General features: G+C 41.7%; 1 protein-coding gene across 4 annotated transcripts in view; it reads left to right on the top strand.

Annotated features, from left to right (window-relative positions):
* BEND5 (BEN domain containing 5) overlaps positions 1-17,563 on the top strand; it is a 1,094,864-nt gene that overhangs the window by 544,804 nt on the left and 532,497 nt on the right. For all 4 annotated transcript variants that reach the window (XM_068163846.1, XM_068163845.1, XM_068163844.1 and 1 more), the window contains exon 6: positions 2,315-2,354. In XM_068163846.1, the coding sequence (XP_068019947.1) occupies positions 2,315-2,354 (40 nt within the window). The remainder of the gene's footprint in view (positions 1-2,314; positions 2,355-17,563) is intronic.

The raw sequence follows: 17,563 nt of genomic DNA, 5'->3' as shown, positions 1-17,563 counted from the left end.
TATGCTTTTGTTTTCCTGCAGTATCAAGCTATTTAGGGGTTTATTTAGTGTTTATTTTTACCCTAGTTAATAGACTCGAGTCAGGAGGCCAGTTGTGCTCCATGCCTTTCTGAATCTCTACATTTTGCAACCTTCTTTGAGCAGGATATTTATATTCTACCTTTTTTTCCCAGCAGAGAAGCTTTCACAGAGTGTAGGCTTTGGATATATATTTTCTGCTCTAGCTGTTCATTAGATATACAGCATTTGGAGTTCCAGTTGTGCTCAGAAATGTAAGCAAAGCTTTTGGCCCAGTAGGTACTAAGCCCTGGCATTTCATAGTTTTGTACATTTGAATCAGGATTAAGGCACAGGATCTATATAAAATTTAGCTTATTAGGAGGTGTTTCATCTTATGGCTCCCAGCAGGCAGTTGGGTCCTTTGCTGACACGACTGCTTGTTTTGCTTTATTCCTCCCTGGGAAAGGAGGACAGGGTGAGCAGAACCCAGCAGAGTAGGGACTGTATTTCTGAATGGTTCTTCTGGAGGTGACATAAAGAAGCAGCAGTGTCTTCTCCCTTTCACCGTTCCCGCTGCACACTTGGAAAGAGACTTGGCTTAGTCTGTCATTAGTATTTCATAATAAAGAAAATGTGATCAAGCACACTGTTAAGGTCATCCTCAGAATGACTTACCAGACTTAAGAGAGCAAGGAGTACCTATGAAAACAGACAGGAATGAATTTTCTGACAAATATCACAGTAGAACTAAGGGTGGAAAGGACCTCGAGGATCATCGAGTCCAACCTATCAACACAGACCCCATGACTAGACCATGGCACCAAGTGCCACGTCCAATCCCCTCTTGATATGATTGATGTTGTGCAAGAGTTAAGGTACTGAAGGCCAAGGAGGTGTCAGAAAATGTGTTGTTGCAGCCTGACACCCCACACAGCTTCCCAGCAGGCAACATTCACTATTGGGCATATAGCTTAGGTATATTCAGTGGATGATCAACTGTGTCCATACACTTTAGCCAGTGAAGCTTTACTCAGAGAAATGATGAGTTTGGAAAGGAGTTTCATCAGTCATAATTTCCAAGGAAGATTGTTCATGGTAGGGAATACTGAGTCAATGTATCCTCCTCAAGGACTTTCAGCTGTCACCCAGGAATACAGTGAATGGTGTGATGAGAATTAAATTAGAAAAAGATCAATAGGGCTGACAGTAAATGAAAGTAACACAGACATTATTGAGGAAATTAGGAGAGAGAAATTAAACTGGACAGTACAGCCTTCAATGCCAGCTTGACACACTAATGCTGGGCAAAGTTAGGGAGAAAACAGTAAGTTAGAAAGTACTGTTAAGGAAAGGTAGAAACAGTTTTTGAGATGGGGAGAGCCCTGATGGTGACGCAAAGCTCTCTGGCCACAGAAAGGTGGAAAAGGATGATAATAATCTAATAATCCACATGCACATGGATTTCTTTTTCAGGGTACAGAGATGCAATGGTAGGGAGGTCACCTAAGACTAGAAAGATGGAGTAGTGAATAGCCTTGGCTACGTGTTGCAGGGGAAAGGGAACCTCACACACACCTCACCATCGCCAAGGCATTGGTGAGATATCTTGTTCCAAGCAAAAAAATTCCCTAACCTTGTGGTACAGGTTGGTTTGCCTTTTGAAGGTTTGTAGCCCTTCCAGAAATCAGTCTTTTATTTCAACTTGACTATTCATTATAATAGCTCCCTGTATATTGCTCTCCGTACAAGTATCCAGTGATGATCGAGTCTGGCAAGTTTTTGGGGTGAGGGATATCTGGTGGCAATGAGATCCATGGGCTGACTGCACTCAGCATGAAAAGAAGCTTTCCTTTTATCAGTCTTGAGTTCGTCTAGATCCTCTTGCATGACTTTGAAAGGTTCACCCCAAGGCAATATAATTGTGTTTGATCACATACAGGGTATGAGTCAGTGATTGATATGAATAAAGAACTTAGACTTGTCTTGGTTCCTTGTCTTCTTCCCTGTGGAATCAGAAATCACTTTTATAAATATATGGGTCCATCTGTGCTTCTAGCTATCCATTTCAAGTGTATGTTCCAAAAAAGAAATAGTAACACTTTATAAGTGCAAATAAAAACACATTAAAAGGCCTGAGCAAGGGGGTAGTTTTTCCTTCCTCAAAGAGTACATGTGGATCCCATCCAACAGAGTTGCTGTGAGCCATGTAACTTGTAATTAATTTGGCTATAAATGTCAGAACACTTTGCAGGTCTAAGATGACCCACTGAAATTGGTCCCCTTTTAACAATTCCTGTTATAATTTGTTTTTCAGCAAAAACGGCGCCTTGACCTCCTGACAATAACCAGCCCTGGTAAGTGAGCTCTGCTGCACAGCTCTCTGCTCTTTTTCTTAAAGAGATGGTTGTCTAAATGTGTTGGGTTTTTTGTTGGTTGTTTTTTCTTTTCCCCCAGTCTCTGACATGCAAAATGAAAAACACTGTTCCCCAGAAAATCTTTCACGTAATAACAAGTGACAGCTATATTGTGCTTGGCAAAGCCCCGGGCAGTTATCCGTTCACAGAGCTGCCTCTTCAGACCTTTACTCTATGAATTTGAGTGCTGATATTTCTTTAAGCCTCCTGGGGTTACAGTTAGCGGTATGTCTGCAGGGCTGATGCCCTCAGATTCACAGTGTGTGTTCAAGTATCACAGAAATGCAAGCCTGGCTTTCCTTGGCGGCAGATGTGAGCGGTTTTGGGAGCGAGGAGATGGTGGCCCTCAATGCCTAGGGTGGGAAAACAGGAGGTCCAGGTCTGTGGAACCTTGAAGTGGGTTAGGAAATAGGTGAAATTAAAATGCTTTAAATTATTGCTTCATAATAGCTTTTGTCATTTGCATCTTGAGGAGATAAATCAAAACATGTCCTACTGGGAAATGTTGGGCTCTTTGGCATAGTGTCTTTAGATGGTCTCAACACCATGATTGAAGGTCGTTTGAACGGTGCCTCTCTTGGGTTTCTACTCTTAAGGCTGGGTGGCTTTCAATTTATTGCTATTAATCCTGCTCAGTTTCTTCCTTATTGCTCTCTCCAACTACCTGAAGGGAGGTTGTAGCCAGGTGGGGGTTGGTCTCTTCTCCCAGGCAAGCAGCACCAGAACAAGAGGACACAGTCCCAAGCTGTGCCAGGGGAGGTTTTGGCTGGATGTTAGGAAGAAATTCTTCATAGAAAGAGTGATTGCCAATTGGAATGGGCTGCCCAGGGCTGGAGTCACCATCACTGGAGGTGCTTAGGAAGAGATTTGAAGAGTTGCTTGGTGCCATGGTTTAGTTGATTAGATTGTGTTGGGTGACAGGTTGGACTTGATGGTCTCAAAGGTCTTTTCCGGTCTGGTCTGGTCTGGTCTGGTCTATTCTATTCTATTCTATTCTATTCTATTCTATTCTATTCTATTCTATTCTATTCTATTCTATTCTATTCTATTCTATTCTATTCTATTCTATTCTATTCTCTGCTACAGATGTTTGCTGCCCACCAGCTTCAGGTACACACCGTGCTTGAGTGGTGCTACCTTTTGGTTAACTTTTTCACATGTATGTACATATTAAACCTTCAGGTTGGCTTTAACTGGGACTAATGAGCTCTGGCTTTTACTGGGAATAATGTGTTAGCAAAATCAACAGGTGTTATGGGAAGTGAACAAAATGTGACACACATTTGCCTGGATAACAATTTTGCATCAATAATTGTTCTGACACTCTAAATGTAGATATCATCTGTGACATGGTTTCTCCTTCACTAACCTTGTTAAAATAACAAGAATTAAAACAAGGAGGAGGAGGAACACTTTGTTAGGACAGATGTTTGAGGCTATTGGCAATTGCATCACATTTTTTGCATGTTCACTTTTCATGCAGTTTGCAATTATGTTAATGTATGCTCAGGGCATTTGCTGATAAAAGCAACAATACAGTGTGATACAGCCATTGTCACTATTCTGACTGTAACTTCAAGGACAAACATGGCACATTTTTCATTTTTTGTGTCTTGAGCATTCCATGTTTCTAGAAGAAAAAGAAAAGCATCTCTGAAGGTCTTAATCACAGCAAACAGTCAGATCTTGGAAAAGGGCCCCCAAGTCCACAGACACTTTAATAAAAGAAAAGGAGGGCTGAGGACCAGACTGATATAGCATGAGACTTTCCTGCAAAACACATTTATGGTACCTCCCTCGTAATTTTAGATGCAGTGTTCACCCAAACAGTGAAAGGGTTGACTGAGCTGGGTTTGTGCATGGATGTGATCACAGTAAGTAGCTATCGCTTCAGATCTCTCAGTTTAATGCAACAATCTGCTCAATCAATGCAGCAATTAGCTGGAAGAATCAAAATAGCTTCCAATAATTGCGTAGGTAGACATACTGCAATAAAAAGAGGGGAAGAGATTTCCAAATCATGGGTGCGCTTTTTTGTTCTGGGATATGTTTTACCCTTTGATATTCGCCTAGAAATCTATAACAACTGGCTACACAGGAAAAATTATTAGGCTTTGTGCCCTGATTATATAAATGAGTACCTGCAGTTTTGCTTTCAATAAAGGGGTTTTCAAAAGAAGCCTGGTGCTGTGTTTGACCAAACTTAACTAAGAACTGAAAGCTGAGATTTAAAAAAGAGGCTGAAAAAAATAGAGGTGCTCAGTTGCCAGTAGGATTGGAAAATATCAGCCTGTGGATTAAAGGGTCTAGTTTAAGCCCAACAAATGCAAAAATAAAATGAATCAAATCATAGTTTTGAGGATTTCATTTATATTGGGAGGCTGCAGCTTTAAAATAGTTCATTCTTTTAGTCCTAGCTCCAAGATCTGACATCAACAGTCTGCTTTTACAAAGTCATAATATCGTTTATGATGGCTAAAATCATCCATAATCACTGTCATCCCTTAATTTACTGATTCAAATTAGAGACTGAGCTATTTAGATGCAGCTGTTAATCTTGTGGGACTTGATCCTCTTCTCCACCTTGCCGAAGGCAGACAGACTTCATTTGGGGAGGAGGTCACTCAGCCTTATTTATAGCATAAAAGTCCTCAGAGTCTCACTAGCAGTATCAGCCACCAAAGCCCTATTGCTTAATTGTGAGAATAGACAGAGGACTTCAAAAGGAAAGGTGACCTCTGTGATTTGCACGGCTGTCATGACAAAGATCATCTTCCTTTTGTACGAGTGTGAAGTTCTTAAACTAGTTTTTGTACATTTAGTCAAGTTTGATGATCCCTTCTAGGTATTACAACAGCTTTTCTCCATGAGTCACATCTATTAATTTCCAAAAACTGATCAGCCAGTTAATGAGATTAATTGCAAGATAAAATAATGCCATTAATGTAAATTATAGGGTGTTGAGACCTAAGTGCCAAAACATCCAAAACAGAGTTTGCGGGATCACAGAAACTTTAATGTTACCCCACAGCAGTCCTGTTGTTCCTCGTGGCCATGGCTGTTGCATGGTTCCCTGGGAATCACTGGTGGATATGAAGCCATGCTAGTTCCTCATGCCCCGAATACCTGCCCTGCCTGTGCTCTGCTGAGCCTCTCCTTCAAAGACAGCCCACTGCTGCCTGCTGCCCTACTCCTGATGGCTACCAGACATGGAGCAAAGCTTGTGCGTCTTGGCAGAACCTGACTGAAGAGGTGCTAGACTTAAAAGCACATTTGTATGCTAAATGGAAGAGATAGAGATCATCAACCTGTAACCTGGGTGCTCTAGGAAAAAATAATGGACCAAGAAAAATAGAAAGAGGAAGAAATTCAGAGGGTGAGAGGTGCAGCTCCTACTGTAATATTTAGAACTGACCTGTTCTAGTCCTTTCAGCAGGTGCTGAAGGGTTCACAAAGTGTCTTAAACTGGAGGAAGTCTTCGCTTTGCTGTGGTCTCCAGAAAAAGCCAGGCACAAATGACGCATGAGCAGGGAGCAAGGCAGACTCGCTCGTGCTCAGATACATTCTTTTGAAGTAACTGACCCCCATGTAAAATGTGGAGGGCAGTTCACTGCTCTGCCTTACTGCTGAGTAGCTGGAGGAATGTTAAGTTAAATTTACCAATGCTCTCGCCGCACTCCTTTCTTCTTACCCCTTGACATGTGAGTTACAATTAGACTATAACACATTGTACGGTTCAGAGTGCCAGAGTCAGAGCTGATGTGTGCAGCGGGGTGGGGGAAAGATGTTAAAAATTCATTAGTAGCTGGCAGGGAGTGGGGCACAATGAGATTTAAGTTTGGGCAATTTACATTTTCTTTAAACTTATGTTTACCTCTGAATTTTATCCACACCTTTTCCTTAGCATTTGTCCTAGTTGGGGTTTAGGATGAAATCTTGAGGTGGTTTAATTTTTGCCTCCCTGCAAAGAGCTGAGTATCTGCCCTTAATTTCTACTTGATCATGTTCTGGTAACACTTCGAGCATCCACAGCCACCCGTATGACATTGTGATAACCACTCAGTAGCTGCAAACAAGATATCCCTGTTTCCATAGCTTTTTCCATGGAGACAAAGCTTTTCACATCTCCTGTGTTTACAACAATAATACAGATTTCCAATTTCTCTTCTCAGTAAGGTAAGTTCTTCTCCCACTGAAGCATGTTTTAATTATTGATACCATAAATGGAAGTGTGTTGGAAACTATTGGCTTTGAAAATAGCTAACATGTGATATCATCCAAGAACCATCAGGAAAATTCTTTTGAAATTCTCTTTGATTCTGCCATCCTCAGGGTTTTATCCTTCTCCACCAGTCTCTCTACTGCCAATTTAAAAGAACATTCTCTTGAAATCAGTGCAGTGTCAGGAGAAATCCATCAGCACCATGGGTGCATTTTCCCCAGATGTATATAAACCTACTACATTTGGCAGCAGTAAATTGATTGCATTTAAAAAACCTGGGATGGCTGAATATTCCATAGTGCCCACCTTGGCTACAGCATGGAATATAAAGTACTCAGAGTTCCTTTCTGCTCTCTTTTAGGTGAAATAAAATAGGAGCTGACTTGATAATTCCTGCTTTTTGACTGACTCAGAATTTCCTCTGACCACATTAGAGGCTTACATGCAGGGACAGAGTAAGATATTCCATGTCTCTGTGGAGTGACATTGAGATTTGATCAGAAACATTAACGACTTGGTCTGTGCTTCCTCCTAACATTCAGGCACTCACACTTTTAAACAGGGGGGGAGGAAAAAAGCTTTATTCCAAAAGTATTTATCACACTGATCTGTGTGGTGAAATATTCCCTACCCTTTAATACTGTCAGTGCTGCATGCTCTAAAAATGTCTCCATTTCATTAATTTGTGATACACTGCTACCCTGAATTCTTTTAAGGTGGCTTTAGTTTTCTGCCATACATATTTTACTGCTTTAAATTATAGATAGAGGACTGTTGCCTAGTTAATTTCCTCTGGTTAGGAAAAATATACTTCTCCTCTCCTGGCATTGCATAAAGTGATGTGTGAGATTTGCTGTAGTTTTTAGCTGATTAAGTTTTGCATTTCTACATATTAGCGCTTATGAGACCTCAAGTAAGACTACGTAAAGGAAGGAGAAGTTTTATGGTATGTTTGAAAGTTTCATTTAACTATAAATTCCACCACTAAGCCCTACTACAAGAGTTTTCCATTACCTTCCAGGATAGTCTGGCTATCTACTTCTTTCTAATTGAAGCATGAAAATAATATGAACTCCAAGTCATGAAGCTATAAGACAGGTATTAGTAAAAATGACACAGAGTAATAAAATGTGACAGAAAGTTGTTTGCTGCTGAAAATCAGGTACTATTTTTGCTAGTCCTTATTAATTAATAGTGCATTGATTTTAGTCTAAGTATGTGTCAAGGGATGGCGTCTGAGTTTTTCAGCAGCCTGACATAATTACTGTTCGTGTTTGTTAGTGAAGCTTCACACGCTATGTTATTTGGGAAGGTGGTGGGGAAAAGAAATTACTTATCTTTCCTTTAATAATTGAGTCTTTTAATGCTCAGTGGTGGGTGGGAGTGAAATTGTTTCTCATATCACTAAGACACTGGGGTTAACTCACCCATTTGCCCACAATAATGTAAAATAACATGGGGAGGATAGCAGCTTATTGCTCCACAAGGCAACAGTTACATAGAATAAACCAGGTTGGAAGAGACCTTCAAGATCATCGTGTCCAACCCATCAACCAATCCAACCCACCTAAACAACTAAACCATGGCACCAAGCACCCCATCAAGTCTCCTTCTGAAAACCTCCCATGATGGCGACTCCACCACCTTCCCAGGCAGCCCATTCCAATGGGCAATCACTCTCTCTGTATAGAACTTCTTCCTAACATCCAACCTAAACCTCCCCTGGTGCAGCCTGAGACTGTGTCCTCTTGTTCTGGTGCTGGCTGCCTGGGAGAAAAGACCAACATCCTGTCTACAACCTCCTTTCAGGTAGTTGTAGAGAGTAATAAGGTCACCGCTGAGTTTCCTCCTCTCCAGGCTAAGCAACCCCAGCTCCCTCAGTCTTTCCTCATAGGGCTTGTGTTCCAAACCCCTCACCAACTTTGTTGCCCTTCTCTGGACTGTTTGAGCCCACAGCACAAGAATTTCTCTACCATGCAGTCATAGAATCAATAAGGTTGGAAGAGACCTCAAAGATCATCAAGTCCAACCTGTCACCCAACACCTCATGACTACTAAACCATGGCACCAAGTGCCATGTCCAATCCCGTCTTGAACACCTCCAGGGACGGTGACTCCACCACCTCCCTGGACAGCACATTCCAACAGCTAACAAAATCTCAGCTCAAAGTGTTGCCAGTCTTAGGTGAACCCTAAAGCTAGAGGGAAAAACTTTGTTCCAAACTTGATGAAATTTCAGAAGGTAAGTGCTAACAGAGAAGAAACCTTGCCCTTTTCCTTTTTTCCTTTTTTTTTTGCAGTGCCATTAGGTTGGTTTCAGCTTTCCTGAGGCTAATTAGGAAATTTGACTGTATTCAGTCCCTCATCTTTACTGTATCTGAAGAGCTGTGAGAATTTCCATTTCCTGTGATAAGGAGAAGTAATATCGTTGCTTGTAATTACTTATTCATACTGCTCAGCACCTTCCTAATTCTTACTTAGACCTCTCCATTTCCCAGAATAATAACTGCAGATATGCTACACACTCACCAAATGATGTTTCTGTTCCCACCTTCTTTCTCCTGAGCAGCCTTCACTTGCAACACATTCCAAGGAAATAAGTCTACCTTGACCTTTCTGCCTGTCCTCTGACCTATCCCCATCTCTCTCCCCAAACACCTCTTACATCCATCTCAAATGTCACAATTTTGAGATCTATTGAAATGACAGTGGTTTTAATCCAACAATGAGACCAGATCTTTTATTTTTTGCCATTCAGCATTTACTTTTAGCAAAGCTGTTTCATCCCCACCTTTGCATTAAAAAAAAATAATAAATAAGAATCAAAAAGATTGACCTTCTTTTGGATACATGTAGAATAAGTGATATTTGCAAAGTCAAACTAAGACTGCAGAGAAAATGTTCTAAAGGCTAATCCATTACTTTTGAAGAAAAATATCAAGCTATTCCACAATACCTTATTACTATTCCAGGTCACCATGATGTTTCCATGCACCTTGGCATGTCCCTTTAATTGGATCCTTACATAGGAAGGTCCAGTAGAGTTGCATTGAAAGCTGACATTTCTAACTAACTGACCTTTTCAGGCCCAGTGATACTCCTATAATGATTATCCTCTAGCATTGTTTGGACACAATACCACATACTTCACAGCACATAAAGAATATGTTCTTTGAGAACTATTCAAAATGCCCAATCTCAAGTTAGCAAAATGAGAAAATTGGGTGCAAACATTCATCAGAGTGTTATTGTGCAGGTATCGATTTGAATGCCCTTTCATTTCTCGGGCGAAAAAGTGGTGTATTATAGAGCTCTAAATTAACTTCTGTTCTGTTTTGGGTTTTTTTTTATATTTTTTATTCTTTTTTTTTCTTCCCCAGTAAGTATAAAAAGGTCAAATTCATTCATAAGGCTGAATAGATTTGCAGGATATAAGCAATAAGATAGCAATCAACCTTCAAATAACCTTTAAAGGGACGGTATCTTTTCTTATGAACAGTAATTGATCTGCTCATTAAGTCACTGCATACTCTTTGGGGCTCACCTAGGCAAAAATGTGTAAGACCCATGACGAAAGAGTGTCAGCTAGGGCAAAACAAGAATAAATCCTAGGTGGAAATATAAATATTTTAGAGGTTTTGAGGGGCGTAAGGTTGATGAAAGGATTGGCATTGCCGTGTGAATTCCCCGACTTGACTGTTATAAGGCAGAGTGAAACAGACACAGTGAAGACCTCAAAGTGTGAATTTGGTATTAGTAAGGACGATGATGATAGCATGCTCATACATGCCTGAAAGCTGAATACATCTTTAGCTTCCCTTGTGGCTGATGTGGGAGGGTGGTCGTTGCAGTATGCCTCCAGTCAGTGTATATACAGGGGACTGTATGTACAGGGAAACTTCTGCAAGCCACCCTGCTTGCTACACACTGTCTCTGGCTTGCAAGCATGTATTGCAGTCCCTCTTTTTAGAAAGGCCAGATTGTCAAATAAAGCTTTCTTTGCACTATGAGTGCTTTTGGGTTGTATGCAGAGGGTTAAGCTATGCCTAAACAGAAGTAAAGCCTGAGTCCAGCTGCTTGTAGCGCCGATTCCCTGGCTGCCAGCCTGCAGTAACCTTCACAGGGTCCTGGGCTGTGTCCCTGCAGCTGCTCTGCTGGAAGTGAGAGCAGCTAAAGGGCTGCTGGAAATTTTTTCAAGGAAGCATTGTCTAGCCAGAGACTCGCTTGAAGAACAGGGATTGTTGATTTAAGATAGCAATCAGAATATTAGCGTTCTGCCCATGTCCAGATATCATTGCTGCATGTAAATCCACGTTACATTTTTAGTATTATTTCTATGAATTGCACATACACTGAGGACTATCTGTGCATAATTGATTACAGGGAGTTGTCTTGGTTTTTATCTTTGATCAGAAATTTCAGAAGCAGCAAGGATCCCAGGTGATGAGGCTTTTTATGCTGTAAATGTTTACACATAATGCTTTCTGTTTTGCTTTGCAATGTGCAGAATGCTCATTGAGAGAGAGTGGAAATGAGCAATTCTGTGCACAGGTGTGTTTTGCTTCTCTTTTTATCATAAGCTTGAAGAAAACTTAAAATAATGTTGGGGGGTTTTCCTCAAAAAAAAAACCCACCCCAAAACCAAAAAACAACAACCCAAAAAAAAAAAACCCAAACACCTTTTTGTGCCTCAGATGTTTAGAGAAAGAATGGAAAGCTTTCTTCTTCTTTTTTTTGTAATGAAATTTTACATTGCAAGGGCATGTGTATGGAAAGTCTTTCACTTAGGAATATTGTTTTTCCCCCTTTCTTTAGACATCTGCTGAGTGATCTGAAAAAGATTTAGTGAAAAATCAGAGTATTACAAATCTGGAAGAAAGCAGAGGATTACATTGGCTCTACAAAATGGAGTACAGTGCAGAAATGAATGAGATAGCAGGGACCTGAATAGCAAGAACAGTGCTTCCTGCAACAGGCTTGCTGGTGTGGGTGCAGATGCCAGTAAGCCATGTCATCTGGGTGCCATGCCAGATACAGAAGTCCTGACCATCTCCTTTTTTGTTTTTCTTTGTGGTGCTGTCATTTCAGTACTGCTGAATTAGGCCACACCTTGAGTCCTGTGTCCAGCTCTGGGCTCCTCAATTTAAGAAGGGCATTGAGATACTGAATGTGTCCAGAGAAGGGCAATGAGGCTTGGGAGAGGTCTCAAGCACAGCCTTATGAGGAGAGGTTGAGGGAGCTGGGGTTGTTTATCCTGGAAAAGAGGAGGCTCAGGGGAGACCTTATTGCTCTCTACAACTACCTGAAGGGAGGTTGTAGACAAGTGGGGGTTGGTCTCGTCTCCCAGGCAACCAGCACCAGAACAAGAGGACACAGTCTGAAGCTGTGCCAGGGGAGGTTTTGGCTGGATGTTAGGAAGAAGTTCTTCACAGAAAGAGTAATTGCCCATTGGAAAGGGCTGCCCAGGAGGTGATGGAGTCCCTGTCCCTAGAAGTGTTCAAAAAAGGACTGGATGTGGCACTTGAAGCCATGGTATAGTTGTCATGAAGTGTTAGGTATTATGTAATTATGTAATGGGTTGGACTTCATGATCTCTGAGGTCTTTTCCAACCTGGTTAATTCTATGGTTTGCCCCTGGACCTGAACCTTTGCTTGTGACTTTTTATTTATTTATTTATTTATTTTTCACTTACTCCAGCATGTACAGGTAACTCTGCTGCATTTCCCTTTTACTACCACCTATGAATCCCAGTCCATGAGGATATCGTCGTGCTGGGTGGCACAGTGTAACACCGAGCTGTCTCTGAATACTTGGTGATTTAAATAGACAAAGTAAGGGGAAGTGGGCAGGAAAACCTGAAAAGAGAATGTCAAAAATAAAAGATGATTTTTGTAGACCTGCATTTTATTTTTGAGGAACTGCCTGTTACTCTCTCTGTCGCTTTCTAGACTCCTATGCCCCTTTCCTCCAGTCTCTGATGTAACTGAAAATGGCAAAACGGTGATGATTATACAGCTACAGTGGATAGGACTGAGGAACAGGGGAGCTGGAACTGCACAAAAGACATTTTCCTAGCTCATTTGTTTCTAAGAATTGCCACTAGGCTCATTTGTTTGGTATGCAGAACATTTTCTGTTAAAGCAGTCAGCCAAGGTCAGTGGGAAACCCACAAGAAAGGATAACCTACAGCCTTTATTATTATTTGGAGCTTGTAATTTGAAAGCACAAAGGTGTTTTTTTTAGGAGAGATTTGAATGAGGAAGGTGTGACGGTATTGTGAATTCAGACTAAAAGTGCAGGATAACCCATGGTGGAAAAATGACTTGTTCATCATGCAGCTCAGTGCAGTATTGAAGGGAGTTATCTGAGATGCTGCTAAAGGAGATAACGTGAGTACTGTTAGGCAGTAATATCACTGCAGTGTCCTTAAAAAGCAGGTTAAAGGAAGGTGAAACACTGTTTTAACACTGTCTGCTTCTGACGCTACAACTGGCTGTGGCATCTGTACAGGACACCACGCTGGACTGCGCAGATGCTGTGAGTGCCAAGACAGAGAGTGCTGGCAAAAGAGCAAGGCTGGGGAGGGGAAGGAGCACAAGGCAGGAGGGATAATGTCTGCAGTGGGGAAGGAAGGAAGGGAGGAAGAATTATCTGTTTAATGATGCTAAATTCTGCTGTGCTGCTACTGTCCCTTGTGCTGAATTCATCTGCTTGACATTCCTCCCAGGGATAGTGAGGGATAGGGCACATAGTTGGTTGTAATAGGAATCCTTATGTAGTTATCTAGACATCTGCATCTTAGACCTGCAAATTTGCATTGGCATGTAATCCAAGCACTCTAAGTTGCTTCCTCCTTGGACCAAACCCCTAACTGATGTCAAATATTTGACAAGAGCAACTTCACACCTTGCGTTGGTGTCTTGTCCTGAACTGAAACTCCTTGCTCCAGCATGTAGCCTCGAATTCAAGCACTAGAATAACTTTTTGTATGCTAGAAACATTTCTTAAATGGTCTAGTTTGAATACCTGGACCACCGCCAGCAGTATGGCCAAGCAAGATGTTCCCCTCACTCTGCCCCCAGCACCCAAGTAGAGGTGGTCACCTCTCCCATAGAATAGAATAGAATAGACCAGACCAGACCAGACCAGGTTGGAAGAGACCTTCAAGATCATTGCGTCCAACCTATCATCCAACACCACCTAATCAACTAACCCATGTAACCAAGTCTCCTCCTGAACACCTCCAGCGATGGCAATTCCACCACCTCCCCAGGCAGTCCATTCCAATGGGCAATCACTCTCTCTGTGTAAAACTTCCTCCTGACCTCCAGCCTGAACTTCCCCTGGTGCAGCCTGAGACTGTGTCCTCTTGTTCTGGTGCTGGCTGCCTGGGAGAAGAGACCAACCTCTGCCTGTTTACAACCCCCCTTCAGGTAGTTGTAGAGAGCAATAAGGTCACCCCTGAGTCTCCTCCTCTCCAGGCTAAGCAGCCCCAGCTCCCTCAGTCTCTCCTCATAGGGCTTGTGTTCCAAGCCCCTCACTAACTTCGTTGCCCTTCTCTGGACTCGTTCCAGCAAGTCAACCTCCTTCCTAAACTGAGGGGCCCAGAACTGGACACAGTACTCGAGGTGTGGCCTAACCAGTGCAGTGTACAGGGGCAGAATGACCTCCCTGCTCCTGCTGACCACACTGTTCTTGATGCAGGTGAAAGCATTGGCTTTCACATCAGACATGTGGACACTTGTGGCATCTCAACAAACGCCTCCAGAAACAGGAGCCGTGTTGCCCTGTGCATTTGTACCTAGCACAAGTAGAGATGCTATATAATAGTGCTGCTACTAATAAATATAAACCATATAGATGTCAGGTTGCCCTGAGAATGTATTCTTCCCACAAACCAGGCGGCTCTGCTGTGGTGTTCAGGAATTAACTGCAGGAGTATTACTCTCTTAAGGCTTTGTGTTATAGTTCTGTTTTCTTCACCTTTAACCCCACAATGGATTATGACCATACTTTCTCTTATAACTAAATGCTCTTCTGTCCTTTGACAAAACAGATTTGTGTCTTTTCATAGCTTTCTGTAGCGGGCTAATAATACATGGGAAAGCTTTACTGCCCACGGGAGACTTTGCCTGGCTGTAATAATAAGAAATGCTGTTGAAAAGTCATGATCAATGTTAATTCAGTTATTTTTCATTCCCTTTTTTATTTTTTCTTTTATAATGAAATCTTCTGCTTTGTGCATTTTATCCAGTGCTACCCCATGAATTGCTCATTGGAGAGCAGGGTCATTGGTTATAAAAATGAGTTCTGGTTGTTTGTCCTCATACAAAAATAACTGCAATATTTTGAAATGATGAATTTAAGGGACAAGGGAGAAAAAAAGAGGGGGGGGAAAAAGGAGGGAAAGAAAGAGGGAAAAAAAAGAATAAATAATTAAAAGAGAGAGGGGAAAAAAAAGGAAGAGGGAATCTTGGATGTACAAAAGATGTAAATATTGTTTTCCAGGTTTTATGGTTCCCAGATGCCTCCTCTAATTGCATAGCTAAGCCTGAGTTTATTAAGTTATTTTCCAGAGTCAAACTCATTTGTAAACACATCAGGAAAAAAAAACCAAACCAACTAAATTCAAAAAAACACCACCCAAAACCTTTGGATTAGAATTCTGGAATGATAAACAAACTAATTTAGAATGTATTTGCATGTAATTTACATGTGCCAAAACAGGATTGCATGGGGTTTGTAAATACAGGTCTTGAATCTATTTAGCGTTAAGGAATAACACAGAAGAAATTAATTGTAGCTTTAAAGAGAAGAGGGGGGGAAAAAAGGGTTAAAATAATAGAAAGATGGGTTAAAATAATAAAAAGATAGCTTAAAATGCCCCATTTTGAATGTGATTCAATGTGCAGAAACTGGTGAGGAGAGATAAGCACTCAGGGAAAGCTGTAAATTCTTGGAGCAACATCTGTAGTAGTTAGAATACTGTGTTTTATAGCAATGCCTTACCTCCTCCCCATGCACATTGCTATGGCATGCAGTATATTTATTATTCACTTTCTGCAAGAGATGTTTCCCTAGCAGAGCCTTAAAAATAAGGTCTATTTCCTTTCTTTTAATGTTCAGAGTTGGAAGCTGACAGTATTATCTTTGAATGTTTGGAGCATCTTGGCCAGTTTGGTCTCTATGCTTTGGCATGAGATAGTTTGTAATTATCTGGCTTATTACAGTGGTAGCAAAAGATCAATCAGCAGGTAGGTCCTCCACTTTATGAACAGCCTGCACCTGGAGAAGTCCTGTTCATCACTCGTACTTGTGACTCTTCCAACCTGAGTAGCCAAGACAACTTTAGAGAAGGAGGAGAAGGTCATGCAAGCCAGTGAGTGCCATTGGTGATGGTGCTGGTACAGTGATGCTGAAGGGAGGGGACACAGATGGAGGAAGAGTCTTGTAGCAATGACCACGTAGAGCTGGAAAAGTCTTGTCAGTTGTGTCACAGGTACTTGAGGTGCAATACTATGCATGTGCTGGTTACTTCTGATTTACACATGCCAGAAGGAGGTTCTGACTGAATCCTCCACATTTTTTCACCTCAAATTCTGTATGCCAAAAAGAATTACAGAATTAACCAGGTTGGAAAAGACCTTTGAGATCATCAAGTCCAACCTATCACCCAATACCATCTAATCAACTAAACCATGGCACCAAGTGCCTCGTCCAGGCTCTTCCTAAACACCTCCAGGGATGGTGACTTCTCCCTGGGCAGCACATTCCAATGGCCAGCTCTTTCAGTGAAGAATTTTCTCCTCACCTCAAGCCTAAATTTCCCCTGGTGCAGCTTGAGACTGTGTCCTCTTGTTCTGGATCTGGTTGCCTGGAAGAAGGGACCAACCCCCACCTCTTATCCCAGAAAAAGAGAATTTCCCAATACCAAGGTTGAGGTATACCAGATGCTGGAGTGGAGGAACCTCCCAGCTTCTGTCCATTTGGTGTTTGACATACACTATGAGTCTACTAAGATGGCATTTATAATTAAATCATTAGTGGTAGTACTGGAACATCATTCCTGCAACTTCGGTTCTACCAGAGTTACTGTTGCTGGTGAATGGACTCTGTGGGAGGTTGGTGGTAGATCAAAGTATTTAAGTTGCATTTCATAGTTTCATAGTTTCATTCAGGGTTGGAAGGGACCACAAGGATCATCTAGTTCCAACCCCCCTGCCATGGGCAGGGACACCCCACACTAGATCAGGCTGGACAGAGCCTCATCCAGCCTGCTCTTAAACACCCCCAGGGACGGGGCCTCGACCACCTCCCTGGACAACCCATTCCAGGGTTTCACCACTCTCATGGTGAAGAACCTCCTCCTCACTTCTAGCCTGAATCTCCCCACCTCCAGCTTCATTCCATTCCCCCTAGTCCTAAAAAAAAGTGAGGAGTTAGAACAACAATAGCAGGTGATATTATACAAAAACAAAACCAACCAATCAAAACATCACAGATCCAACAAGTAATTAAAAGCTTTTGTACGTGTCCCAAGTGAAAAAAAAATCCCTTAGAAGATCAGTGAAGCTACGTCACTGATATGTTTTGTGTGTCAAAATCTGCTGTCTGATTTTGCCTTTTGGAGAGAGGGGGGCTTGTATCTTTTTACAACTCAATGGCTTGTTGATGGAAAGTATGCCATGGCTACCTCTGTCAGCTGAGTCCTGAAGACAAAATGTGAGGCCAGTGATTAGCACCAATGGCCAGCTGTGAAAACAGGAGTTTCTCTTATTTAGTTGAATTATGGTCTTATTCAAATATTTACATATTTTATCTCTTTTTTACTGCAAACTTTATTGCAAATTTTCAGCTGCAGAAAGAGGCACTTTGGATTAAAAAAAAATGTATATTTGTGTGTTTAGTTCTCTCTTTATTTGCCAA

This window comes from Melanerpes formicivorus, unplaced genomic scaffold, assembly GCF_026170545.1.
Source record: "Melanerpes formicivorus ecotype bairdi unplaced genomic scaffold, bMelFor1.0.p_v2 SCAF_75, whole genome shotgun sequence".
NCBI classification, from domain to species: Eukaryota; Metazoa; Chordata; class Aves; order Piciformes; family Picidae; genus Melanerpes; species Melanerpes formicivorus.
The sequence above is the reverse complement of the archived record's forward strand: the minus strand, read 5'-3'. Positions and strand labels throughout refer to the sequence as shown.